Raw genomic sequence first — 13,407 nt, 5'->3', positions numbered from 1 at the left:
AAAGCCCTCTGGTAGGAATGTAGCTCCACTGATGTATAAAACTTAGCAACATGGCCCTGTCAAGGTCAAGGCTGATCATGTCTGTGTTGTGAATTGTGAGTTCTTAGAGGTGGGATAGAGGACGCCCCTAATCTGCAGTCACCCTCAACATGTGGACATGTCTCCAGCCTTTGCCTAGGCTGTTTCTCTGTCTTGCATGTCCTCCAGCCTCGAATGTCTTCCTTCACACATGGAGCAGAGGAAGCTGCAAGACAAGGGTCCTATCTGACCATCTGGGTCACTGGGGCAGCAACAAAACTGCCCCCAGATGGACTCTGTTTATTTAGACAGGAGTGGGGCCCAGCTGTGGCTTCTTGTGAGTCCGCTGCCCATGGGAACACTCTTGGTGGCTAATTAGGGAGGCTTCCCCCTGAACTCTCAGGAGAGGCTGGAATGTGAGTGCTGGCTCCTGGAGAGCCCATCTGGTGGGCAGCGGCAGGAGCTGTGGTGGCAGAGACACACAGGAGCTGCTTCTTACACCACCACAGAAGGTGTGACACCACTCAGAGACCCAAGCTGGGCCCATTGGTTGGTCCTCCCATGACTTCCTTTACCCTGGGAACTGCTTTTATTAATACTTCGAAATATTTCATTGCAAACTGGAGGCCTTCCCAGAGTGCCTGATTGGACAGGAATTTTTGGTCTCCCTGAAAGTCAGACACTGAGACCCAGCAAAGAAGAGCAATATGCTCGCGGTCACAGGGCAAGGTTTGCTCACCTGCAATGCTGGTGTGCTCATCCCTGAAGCTTCAGGCCGGTGGGAAGAGTCGCTGGGCTGCTCATCCTACCCATGTGGCATTCAGGCCTCTGTGTTAGGAGGTGTCCCATGTGGTTCATCATCGCTTGGTGTCTTGGTCCCAGGCCCTCAGAGGGATCAGACAGGCTGGAAGCCAGAGGCTGGGATAGGGCAAGGAGGCATGTGTTTTCATCTGAGGGCATGCCCTGTGCTTTAGTTACCTAGTGCTGCTGTAACAGAAATACCACAAGTGGAAGCTTTAACAAACAGAAATTTATTTTCTCACGGTTTAGGAGGCTAGAAGTCCGAATTCAGGGCGCCCGCTCTGGGGATCTCTCTTTGTCCACTCTGGGGGAAAATCCTTGTCTCAGCTTCTCTAACTCTAGCATTCCTTGTTCTTGGCGTCTGTCTTTCCCCCATTGTGCTTGCTCTTCTCTGTGCCTATTATTGTTGTTGGGTGCTGTCAAGTCGATTCCAACTCATATACCAACTCTATGTGACAGGGTACAGCTGCCTCATAGGGTTTTCTAGGCTGTAATCTTTAGGAGGGCAGATCGCTCGGTCTTCTTCCCCTTGGAGCCGCTGATGGGTTCAAATAACCAACCTTTTCAGTTAGCAGCTAAATTCTTAACTGTTGTGCCACCAGGGTTTCTCTTCTGTGTGCCTGATCTGCTCTTTTTATATCTCAAAAGTCATTAGGTTTAAGACACACCCTACCCTGATATGGCCTCTTCAACATAACAAAGAAAACCCTATTCCTAAATGGAATTACCTCCAGGGGTATAGCCCGTTGCCATCCAGTTGATTCCTATTCATAGCTACCTTATAGCGGCCTTATAGAACAGAGTAGAACTGCTCCACAGGATTTCCAAGGCTGTAATCTATAGGATCATTATGAGTCAGAATCGACTCGACAGCAATGAGTTTGGTTTTTGGTTTTTTTGGAATTTTTACAGAAGGAGCCCTGGTTGCGCAGTGGTTAAGCTCTTGGCTGCTAACCAAACGATCGGTGATTTGAACCCACCAGCCACTCCACGGGAGAAAGGTGTGGCAGTCTGCTTCCATAAAGATTGTTGTTGTTGGTCCCAACCCACCTGGAGTAAAGGAGAATGAAGAACACCATGGACACAAGGAAAGTATTAGCCCAAGGGACTGAAAGGGTCACATAAACCAGAGACTTCATCAGTGTGAGACCAGAAGAACTAGATGGTGCCTGGCTACCACCAATGACCGCCCTGACAGGGAACACAACAGAGAGTCCCTGAAGGAGCAGGAGAAAACTAGGGTGCAGAATTCAAATTCTAGTAAGAAGACCAGACTTAATGGTTTGATTGAAACTGCAGGGACCCTGGAAGACGTGGCCCCCAGGCTCTCTGTGAGCCCAAAACTAAAACCATTCCCGAAGCCAACTCGTCAGACAAAGATTAGATTGGACTATGGGGCATAAAATGATACTCTTGAAGAGTGTGCTTCTTAGCTCAGGTAGATACATGAGATTAAATGAGCAGCTGTCTTCCGGAGGCGAGATGAGAAGGCAGAGAGGGTCAGGAGCTGGTTGAAGAGACATGGGAAATCCGAGGTGAAAAGGAAGAGTGTGCTGTCACAGTATAGGGAGAGCAAGTAGGGTCACAAAACTATGTATGTATAAATTTTTGTATGAGAGACTAACTTGAATTGTAACCTTTCACTTAAAGCACAACAATAAAAATAAAATAAAAAAAGATTCTGGTTGTTAGGTGCCATCGAGTCAGTTCCAACTCACAGTGACCCTATGTACAATAGAATGAAACACTGCCCAGTCCCGCACCATCCTCACAATCGTTGGCTATGTTTGAGGCCATCGTTGCAGCCACTGCGTTAATCCATCTCATTGAGGGTCTTCCTCTTTTTCATTGAGCCTTTACTTTACCAAGCATGATGTCCTTCTCCAGGGAATGGTCCCTCCTGATAACATGTCCAAATCACGTGAGACAAAGTCTCACCCTCCTCGCTTCTAAGGAGCATTCTGGTTGTACTTCTTCTGAGACAGATTTGTTCGTTCTTCTGGCAGTCCATGGTGTATTCAATATTCTTCATCAACACCCTAATTCAAAGGCATCAATTCTTCTATAATCTGTCCAGCATAGGTGATCCTGATGGTATTTGAAATACTAGTGGCATACCTTTCAGCATCACAGCAATGCACAAGCCACCACAATCCAACCAACTGACAGATGAATGTGGCCATAAAGATTACAGGCTTGGAAACCCTATGAAGCAGTTCTGCTATGTTCTGTAGGATCGCTATGAGTCAGAATCGACTGCATGGCAATGGGTTTGGTTTGGCTCTGGAATCTTTAATGCATTCTCAGCTCCAGCCTCGTAGGCCTAATAACACCAGCTTCCTTTTCCTGAGCATTTACCAATCGCTGGTCAAGGTGGAAGGCACTGCTGGGTGGCTTGGTCCTAATTCCCTTGCTCTCTTCCAGGCTGGAAAAACAAAATACTCACTTTCCCAGACTCCCCTGAAGTTGGAGGCAGTCATGTGACCAATTCCAACCAAAGAGATGTGAGTGAATGCCTGTGGAGGGAAAGGGTGCTATTTCTGGGAAGGCTTTTGTCTTCCTGCCTTGAAGACCGTTGTGGGAGTTGCAGCAGCCCTTTTATGAGCATGAGGCAAAGATAAAGAGAGATTAAGAGACATCAGTCCTAATTCTCTTAAACTGCTGAAGTAACAGCAGTTATTGAAAAAAATGCCCCAATTGTCTAAGCCACTGAAGTTGGGTTTTTTCTATCTTACAGCCAAACTCATTCCTGGCTGATACATTGTTCTTAGCAATTAACCTACTTAACTCTTTTGCTTCTCGGCAATCCTACGAAGTAGACATTATTATCAGCCCATTTTACCAATGAGGAAACTGAGGTTCAGAAGTGAAGCCACTCTCCAAGATTACAAGGACTGTAACTGGTGGAGCTGGGATTCAAACCCAGGCAGTCCAGCTCCAGAGTTCACGCTATAAGCCACACTGCCCCATTGTATTCCTCTCCAAGCTCTTTCAAACCTCCATTCCTCTGCTGAGGCAGGTCCTTCCACCTGGCATGCCTTCACCTCCTTCACCTGGCTAACTCCCACTTCAGCTCAGGAATCACCTCCTCTGGGAAGTCTGCCCTGATCCCGCAGCCCAGGGGCAGCAATCCTCCCCTGGGTTCCCCATCTTAACACTGATCACACCATGTTCCAATTGCTCCTATTTTTCTTGCGAGACTAGGAGCCACATGAGGAGCCACATGAGGACAGGGACAGGCAAAGCCTGTTCATCTCCGTGCTCCCAGCAGCACAGACCCAGGGCCTGGCAGAGTAGGCCTCTGGAGATACTCTGGAATAAATGAATGAACATATGATTGAATGAGGATCCAGTTAGAGGTCCAAAATTCATGTCACATAACTAAAAGCTGAAGAACTTCTGCGTGTGTGTGTGTGTGTGTGTATGTGTGTGTGGTCGGGGAGGGGGGACATACAACAGAGAGGGTGTTCCGTGTAAGAGCAGGCCTGGGCTTGGGACGGCTAGTTTCACCTCTTCAAGAGGCTACCGTGGGGCACAGAGAGTAGATGTGGAGCCCTCAAAGCCAGCGATTAAAACCCATTTTTTAAAAATCCATTAAAAAAAAAAAAAAAAAGACCTCAGGTCAGTAGTAGGGAGAAGTACTTTCTGACCATCAGAGGTATAATAGGATGCAAGGGATAGTCTTGAAAGGGAGGAGTCCCCCATCAGTGGGGGCGTGCAAGCCAAGATGAGACGGCCTACATCCGGAGGTCACACCCGGAAGGGTTGGAACCAGCAGCCTCCAAGATCCCGTCTGGTCCAAGGTCCTACTGCTCTGTGACCAACTCCAGGGAACTGTAACATCTAAAATCTCCCTGCTGTCCCCAAAACCTCCCCCGATACGCCAACCCCAAGCTGGGAACGGAAGTGAAATGAGGGCTTTGTGAGGCGGAGGATCCTGAGAGCAAGGGTGAGGTTGGCCAGAAAGTACAGAAGGACGGGCTGCGGCTCCAGTCAGACCTATCGGAAAGAAACCCCAGTTCTGCCACTCGATCAATGGGTGACTCGGGCAAGTCCCTTCCTCTTCCTGAACTCAGGAATAACCACGCACAACCCCTGCTGCATGGGGCCTTCAAGAGGGCTCCCACAGATGACTTGCTCCAGTCTCTGTTCATTTACAGGGCTGTTCTTAGTACCATCACAGACCCCAAGAAGCATCACATTCTGCGGCTCGGCGACCCCAGGTCTGATTTTGCCAACTCCCTTCCCTCTCAGAGACAGCCTGTCCAGCACAGCCCCTCACCCGCCACCCCTCACCCCACCCCTCCCACCTCTGTCCGGCCCTGCGCAGCCCCATTTTTCCTGGGGCCAGCTCCTTTCCAGCACCCAGCTCAGACAGGCCCCCTCAGCGGGCCCAAACAGCCCAGCCCCTGTCAAAGGACCCCTGTCAGAGCCTCAAACGGGCCATTGATAGGGCCTTAACGAGGCTGCCCAGCCAATTGCAGTGGCTTAGCTTGGCCGGGCCGCCAGGACTTCCCCAAACCCAACTATTTCCTGCTCCTCGGCTACCCCTCCCAGCCCGCCTGGCCACAGGGCACAATCCCCCTATACATCTCAGCCTGTTCCTCGACTTCTGGCCAAGGGTGCGGGAGAGGAGAAGGATGGGGAGTCACATCAGAGTGTTCAGGGTCTCCTTGGTCCCCCTTGGTGAGGACGAGATGATCCCCCTCCTCCCATGAACTCTGCTCCTAATCCTCACTTGGTGCGGGCCCTCTCAGTGCAGTGGGGGGCCTCCACATATGGGTCTTCACAGCCTGGGGACCCATCCCCTCTCAACAGTCTCCACTTGGAGTGGACAAAAAGGTGCTTGGTTGAATCTCTGTGTGACCTCAAGAAAGTCACTTGATGTCTCTGGGCCTCGATTCCCTCATTTGTGAATGGAGGGGGTGGGAGATCTCTCTCCATCTCTGTTAGATTCAGGTTTAATCAATTGCCTGGGGATTCAATAAAGAGCAAATAAAATCTGTGAAGAACCTGCCATCCCCAAAAAAAGGTGATAACACCAGAAGGTTGACAACATTTCTCGAATCCATCACCTTCTCTCCTTCCCCACAGGATGACTGCACCAGCCTTTTTATGCGTCCCTGCCTCTGGTCTCTTGCTTCCTAAAACACAAACCTGGTGCCATCATTCCCCCCTCCAAAACCCTTCAAAGGCTCTCCCTGCCCCAGGATAGCCTCCATGATCCTTGGCGTGGCATTCAAGGCTCTGCTACATCCTTTTTGGTGCTGGTGACAGAGCTCAACTCGCACTGCCCTTGGTTCTTTGCTGACTGCACTATCAAGCAGAGTACAGCTTAGTGCTAAACCCTCAACAGCTTGGCAACCCCGGGAGAAGAAGATGAGAAGTAGAGAGAGAGATTATTGACGGTATTTGAGCCCTGGGTCCAACCATGCCCGGAGCCAGAATCCCTGGACTTTTCATTTATGTGAGCCAAAAAACATCATCACCACCTCCCCCACTCATAAACTTGATTCTCCAAGGTTTCTCTTTCTTGCACCCATCCCCTTCCTAAAAACACCCTTCTTGGCTGGAGTTAGCCAGGAGAGTTGCAGCCAAAAATCCCCAGAGTATGCAAAGGCCCTTCATGACCCAGCCCCAGAGGCTCGCCAGCCTTCTCTCTCACCCCACCCCACTTGCAGCCACACTGAGCTGCCCACCCAGGTTCCCTCCCACCTCCATGAAGGCCTTACACAGCCTGCTCCTTTGGCCTAGAGCATCCTTCCCCACTTTGCTTTCTGGTGCCTACTTCAGACTCAACTTGATGAAACCTCCTTTCAGGAAGACTTCGCTGGCCCCTCCGTTCTCTGTGCCCCCGCAGCCCCCAGACATTCCATATTGTGGAGTTGGCCATGGGCTATTACACCTGTTTATGGGCCCATCTCCCCCACCCCAGACCTGGGTAACCAGAGGTAGGTCTGACCCATCACGGTCATCCCCAGTGCCCAGTGCAGGGCCTGGCTCCAGGTAGGTACTCTTCCGGTGACAGGAGCCCACACCTGATTCAGGAAACATCGAGGTGAATGCGTGGTACCTGATTGGTGATCAGAAACAGCGTCAGGTCTTGATACTCACTGTCTGGGCATGGCGTGTGTGTGCGTGTGTGTGCGTGTGTGTGTATGTGTGTGTGTTGGGGTAATGCAGGTAGAAGGCAGCTCCCCAGCCCTGCCTACACCATATTTCACAAACCACACCAGCCAGAGAGAAGCTTGTTGCTGCTTTATTGAAATTTCTTCCCCGTCCCATACAAAGCGATTACACAAGGGGGTGTTGGCAGGGAGCCCCTTGCACAGCCTTCTCCCTCTGCACCCCCTCAAAGACCCCAGAGAGCCTGCCTCCGTGGATCAGCTTCCTCAGGGACCCTGGCCCATCAGGAAGCAGGCAAGAAGGGGGGATACTGGGGCCCACGCTGTCCTAATCCCACGACCAAACACAAGCCCCCATGGCAGGGTCTGCAGCCACAAAGGGTTTGCCTGTTTTGACTAAACTAACCTGTGGATTTAGTCCAACAAACAGATTTGTCTGATTTCCGGGCTCAATTTCTGCTTGACCACAGTTTATTGGACAGAACAGACACACCTACAACTGATCGGTGGCAATCGATGATCTGGCCGGTGGATTTGTTTGTGATTGAGCTGACGTCCTTTCACTGAACCCACTGATATTTGACTGCACAGACCACGGGATGACTGAATATGCGATCGTTTGGTTGTTAATGGTGACAACTCTTTGGCAAACCAGTTGGTGTCTGAGGTGACTGTTTTATGATTGAAACAACTGTTATTTCCTGGAACTAGCTGTTGTATGATGGACTGGAAACTGTTTGATCAAATTTTCATTTGAATTGACAATTATTCAGTGACTCAGAGATACTGAATTAAGTAGAATGGGCTACTAGTTGTTGGACTAGATTGAATGGTTTTGGGGTTAATTTGATTTTTTTTTTTTTTTTTGCAGAATTTTATCACTATTATAAATAAAGTGATGGTTGGCTGAATTGATCATTGTCTAAACAAGCTATTTGAAGAAATTGACTATGTATGTGTATGTATAGATAAATATACATACACAGATATGTACTATACAGGTAATATATATAATGGGGAACAGGTTACAATTACTCAACTTAATTGCTCTGTGTAAACTATTCACAAAGCAATGCAATGGCTGTTTGACCAAATTATTTTAATAAATTGACAAGTGTGGTTTGGATTTGTCAATTGTTTGGCTAATTTGGTCACGTTGACAATTGTTTAACCAGGCTTACCAAATTTAGAATGACCCATTGATTAAACAAGTGTTGTAGCTGGTCAGAATAAGCCCAGAGTTGTTGGACTGAATTTTGGAAAGACCCGAGGAGTCATTCAGTCAAAAAGTTTGACCCAATTGTGAGCATCTCACAGGCCCCACAGAGAAGCAGGCCAGCGAGGGGGACACAAGCAGATTGTCCTGAAGTCGGCTGGGTGGTCCACCCAGGCCACAGGGGCCACCAAAGCAAAGAAGCAGATTATGAGGCAGCTCTGCCTCTCCCAGCACCAGGGCTGGGGCCTGGCGAGGGTCACACCTCCGAATAGGGGGGTGGTGCTAGGCCCCCCTCTGGAGTCTTGGATGGCAGAGACAAGGCTTCCTCGTAGGATGGCAGGACCACCTAGAAAAGACAGAGTGACAAGGGCTGAGAATTGGCAAGAAATACCCACATCTCAGTCTGGGGTGAGGGGACCCATCCTCCACCTCTGGTAAAATGAAGGAGTCGATGACGTCTAACATGTATCACGTACTTATCACGTGCCAGGCATCACACGCATGAGATAAAGTGCAGTTCTTGTCCTTGTAGTGGACATGCTTGCTTTTGCCTATTCAGCCTCAAGTTCTCCTTATTCTGATAAAGCTTTATTTTCCTTGGGAAAGCATACGGTTTCAGAAGAACTGATCCCATCCCTCAGATCCAGGAGGCAGATATGTGACCTGGGCATGGCCACTCAAAGTAGAATTTCATCCTTGTGGCTATAGTCATAGGTCTGAGGAAGAGCATGTGATGCAAGTTGGTCCAGCCATACTATTCCTGGAACTTTATTTTTCTGCTGGGCTTGCTGAGAGAGTTGGATGTCAGTCTAGTGGTTTTGGCAGTTATTTTGCAACCATGAGGGAAGGGCTGCTTGAAAATGGAGCTAACACTGAAGAAAGTGAAGTCAAAAGATGGAGACAATTAGATCATGTTCTGGTGTCAGAACTTGGCCAGGCCTAAAGTCAGACCTACGTTCGACTTATAAGCTCCATGAGCTAATAAATTCTCAGTTTTGCCTAAGTCAGATTGAGTGTGTTTCTGCCACTTGCAACCATAAGTCTTGACTAATACAGTCCCCATTTTACAAATAAGGAAATTAAGCCACCTGTTATTTAAACCAACTACACTTTTTCCCACCACTTCTCCAGTCTTCTAAGTAAACCTCATCCTCTGTGCCAGGAAGGCCTCCCCTCCCTTTTCCCAGCTAACTTGTACTGACTGACCATCTAAAACATGGTCAAGTGTTGCCTCCACCAGGAAGCCTTTCTGACACCCCAGATGAGGCTAGGTGGCTCCTCTCTGCTCCCATAGCCCCTGTGCTTCACAGCAAGTTGTAACTGGGTCTCTGTGTCTGGCTTCACTCTGGCCTGTACACTCCTCTAGGATGGGGTGGCATCTTAGTTTTCTGTCCACCCTCAGGCCTCGATATAAGGCTGACAAAGAATCAGGGGCAGTAAACGTTGAATGAATGAATAACATCCTAAACTCTCAGAGCTAAAAGAGAACTCCACATTTCTTCTGGACCTACAGTCATCTTACAAGTGGAGAAAATGAGGCCCACAGGGGGAAGGAACCTGCCCCAGATCACACAGCGAGTGAGTGGCAGAGCTGGGACTTGACCAGGCTCACCTTCTGGGGCATCTTGGAGCTGTTCCTCTCCTCAGCTGAGTTCGTGTACTTAATGAATCTGTAGCACTTCCACACACACTTGAACATGTAGACCTAGAACAAGACCCAGGTCAGGTTGTGCTTTGCTGACCCTCCTTCCCACCACACAAGCAGGCCTGGGGCAGACACCAGGCACTTCCTGAGGGGCACCGCTCACCCTAGAAGGCAGCGTCCAGTTGCTACTGTTCAGATCCCCTATTGTGTTTGGGGGAGGAGGCTCCCCTGCCAGTCGCAGGCATTACAGAGCCTCCCTTTTCACTGTCTACAGACTCTCAGTGCAAAATCAAAACCAAGTCTGTTGCCCATTGAGTCAATTCCAACTCATAGAGACCCCACGTGTGTCAGAGTAGAACTGTGCTTCATAGGGTTTTCAATGGCTGTGATGTTATGGAAGTATATCACCAGGGCTTTTTTCCGTGGGGCACAGCTGGGTGGATTTGAGTGGCCAACCTTTCAGTTAGTAGCTGAACACAAACCATTTGTGCCACCCAGGGACCTGCTCTCAGGACAGGGGGTGCTTTTCAGGGTTCTCACCCCACCCAGCATCTCTGGCAATAGTCCTGCAGGCATTGTTTGTTACCTCAGTGACTGGGAGCTCACTACCTCCTGAGATGGCCCCTCCCATCTTGAGATAGATCTGATGGTGGGAAAGGTTTTCTTCAAAATTGCTGATGGTCTGTTGTTTTCTTAAAACAGATTATAAAATAATGGCTCCAACATTAGCTCATGTTTATAAATGAAGAAAAATTGGATATACAGATGTATGTATCTGTCAAGATGAGATTCATTTTTCCTTTTCTCTTAGAAGTTGGTGTAAGAATTGGGGAGAGAACCCTGCTTGTCTGGAACAAACACAGTGATAAGATTTCCAGGGTGGGGCGTGGAGTCCCAAGGAGCATGCTCAAGGAACAAGAGACAGCCCCCAGACTGCCTCCTGAATAAGGAGAGCATGTCCTGTCATCTGGAAGGCCCCGTGTTTTACAGCATCCCACAATGGGGGCTTAGTTATGTAAGATGGGGCAGACATACATATGCAGAGAAAATGAACAATAAAGGAATAGGCATGAAGGTCTAGGGAAAACTGAGTAGAAGGGAGGAGACCAGTGGGACAGAGTGAAGGGGCAGAGAGAACATTCCCTCCCAAGGAGGATGACAAAATAGAAGAGGGGTGGGGAGATGGAGTTGTGTGGTGGGGCTTGGGGCGTTATTCCCCAGTAGAATGTGACATGTAAACCACACATTGATCTCCCTCATGAAGCCTTCAAGAAAGTTCTTATTGCACACTCATTAATGCACTTGTGCTAGGTTAGTTCTTTGAGGAGGGTTTAAAAGGAGCAAAGGAGCCCTGGTGGCATAACAGTTAAGCACTTAACTGCTAACAAAAAGGTTGGTGGTTCAAACCCACCCAGTGCGAAACAGACCCTGGCGATCAGCTCCCGAAAGATTACAGCCTAGAAAACCCTATGGGGCAGTTCTACTCTGTCACATGGGGTTGCTATGAGTCAAAATTGACTTTACGGCACCTAACAGCAATAACAAAAAGGAGCGAAGCTGTGTTTCTAGGTTGGCATTGGGTGCAAGCGAAGCCGGCTCAGGGCCACCAGCATAGAAGCAAGACTGGAAAGAAGTACCCCCAAACATCAGCTGTGACCGTCCCCAAGTGGATGTGAATGGTGGCCTACTGTCTCCTTGCTGCTCATCTATGTTTTCTAAATACATTTCTACAGTGATCACATGTTGCTTTCAAAACCAGAAAGGAACACTTTTTAAAGCTCTTCCTTCTGTTGAGTTGAGTTCGGCCTCCCTAGGTTTTTAGGCCACAAGCCCTGGTCTGGCCTCTGGAATCCCACAGAACTCCCCTAAATCCTCTTCCCTATGAGAGTCCTTTGGGTATTTAGAGACAACGATCACACCCCCTTGAGCCATCTCTTTTCCAAGCTCAATAGCCCTAGTTTCCTTGACTCCCTCAGGCAGCAGTGTTTCGTGCCTCTTCACCCTCCAGGCTGTGCTGCTATAAGCACATTCCAGCCTGCCACCACCTTTCTAAAAACTGACCTGAAACTGAGCTCCAACCTCTGGGCCTGACCACCCAGAGAAAAATGAGACCATTCCCCTCCCTCCTTCTCATCTGTTAATATGACCTCAGGTCCCATCTACATTTTGGTGCCTGAATCACATTAAACTACGACATGGGCAAAGCAAGATTTATTATGCCCATTTTACAGATGAAACATGAGGCCTAGAGAGGAGAAGTGACACATTGAAAACCAACAGCACAGCTAGTGAGGGCTGAGCTGGGATTCAAACCCACATCTATCTGATTCTAATTCCAGACTGAGCAGATTTTTCCGTCCCTCGGTCAGGGCCTCTCTGGGTTATGCATGAAGTCCCTGACACCTGAGCATGGGCAGCCTTTGCAGATCCCCTTTCTCTAGATGGGGTGTCCCAGAGGATCCCAGGCAGGGGTCCAAGGAGCTGGAGGGGGGAGGGCTGGAGGAAGGAGTTAAAAGCAGTCAGGGAGCAGCAGCGGACACACCTCCCTGCCCTCTAACAGTCTAGCGTGCTTGGCCACTCACCTTTAGAATGAGGACAGTGATGAAGGCGATGGAGAATATGATCATCATCTTGACGAACTGGTTATGAGTCATGCCCTCCTGGCTGGGGAGATAATTCTGCAGCAGATTTAGGGGCCATGTCAGTGCCTCCAGTCACAAGGAACAGCACCCACACCTCCAGGAATGATGAGCCCCTGCTCAATACCCTCAAGGGCACAGTGTGACACATTTACTACCTTGATCAATAGCCACAACAGCCTTTGGAAGCAGGTTACTAGCATTAGCCCCATTTGACAGGCAAGGAAACCAAGTGCAGGGGATGCATTGGTTCCCCATCCGGGTGCCCTTGACCAAGCTGGTGGGTATCAGCTGCTAGTGGACCATGCCTGTGCCCTTCTGTAGGGGATTGCCTTGGTTGATGGGAGCCACCCAATCCTAAGACAGCAGGCCCCCCTCCCCTGCCCCGGGACAGCTCATAGGCAGTGACAGACTGATGGAAGATATATTACCCAGCCCACTTGCTCTGGCTGGGACAACCTCTGTAGTTGTTTTAAAATGTGTCCACACATTCTTTGACACTCCTCCCCTCAAAATGTGGAGGTTACTTCCCTTTCCCTTGAGTGTGGGTTGGACTCAGTGATTCACTTCTAATGATTAGAAGGGGCAGAAGTAAGTGTGCAACTTCTGAGATTAGGCCATAAAAGACATTGTGGTTTCCTCTTTGCTGCCCCTCTCCCTCAGATCACCCACTCGGGGGAAACAAGCCACCATGTTGTGAGGGCACTCAAGCAGCCCTCTTAACATGGCACATGGTGAGGAACTGAGGCAAAGGGCCAACAACCTTGGGAGCTGATCCTTTACCTACTCAAGCCTTCAGATGTCTGCAGCCCCGATGACAACTTGAGTGCAGTCTCCTGAGAAACCCTGAGCCAGAACAACCCAGCTAAGGTGATCCCAAATTCCTGATCCTCAGAAACTATATGAAGTGAAAAATGTTAGTTGTTTTAAACCACTAAGTTTTGGGGTGATTTGTGACACAGC

At 49.2% G+C, this 13,407-nt stretch overlaps 1 protein-coding gene across 2 annotated transcripts in view; it reads right to left on the bottom strand.

The window, feature by feature from the left end:
• Window positions 1-7,774: 7,774 nt before the first annotated feature.
• The window catches only part of LAPTM5 (lysosomal protein transmembrane 5), a 28,273-nt gene continuing 22,640 nt past the window's right edge, over window positions 7,775-13,407 (bottom strand). The window contains exons 6-8 of one of the 2 annotated variants that reach the window (XM_004372031.2): window positions 12,388-12,483; window positions 9,773-9,865; window positions 7,775-8,506 (exon numbers count right to left, since the gene is read on the bottom strand). In XM_004372031.2, coding sequence (XP_004372088.1) covers window positions 8,417-8,506; window positions 9,773-9,865; window positions 12,388-12,483 — 279 coding nt within the window. In that variant the 3' untranslated portion in view covers window positions 7,775-8,416. Of the gene's footprint in view, window positions 8,507-9,011; window positions 9,033-9,772; window positions 9,866-12,387; window positions 12,484-13,407 lie in introns of those variants that run through there. The other variant, XM_023727305.1, reaches the window with a different exon arrangement.

Source organism: Trichechus manatus, unplaced genomic scaffold, assembly GCF_000243295.1.
Source record: "Trichechus manatus latirostris isolate Lorelei unplaced genomic scaffold, TriManLat1.0 scaffold00015, whole genome shotgun sequence".
NCBI lineage: Eukaryota > Metazoa > Chordata > Mammalia > Sirenia > Trichechidae > Trichechus > Trichechus manatus.
Note: the sequence above shows the minus strand (reverse complement) of the source record. Positions and strands in the feature narration are given on the sequence as shown.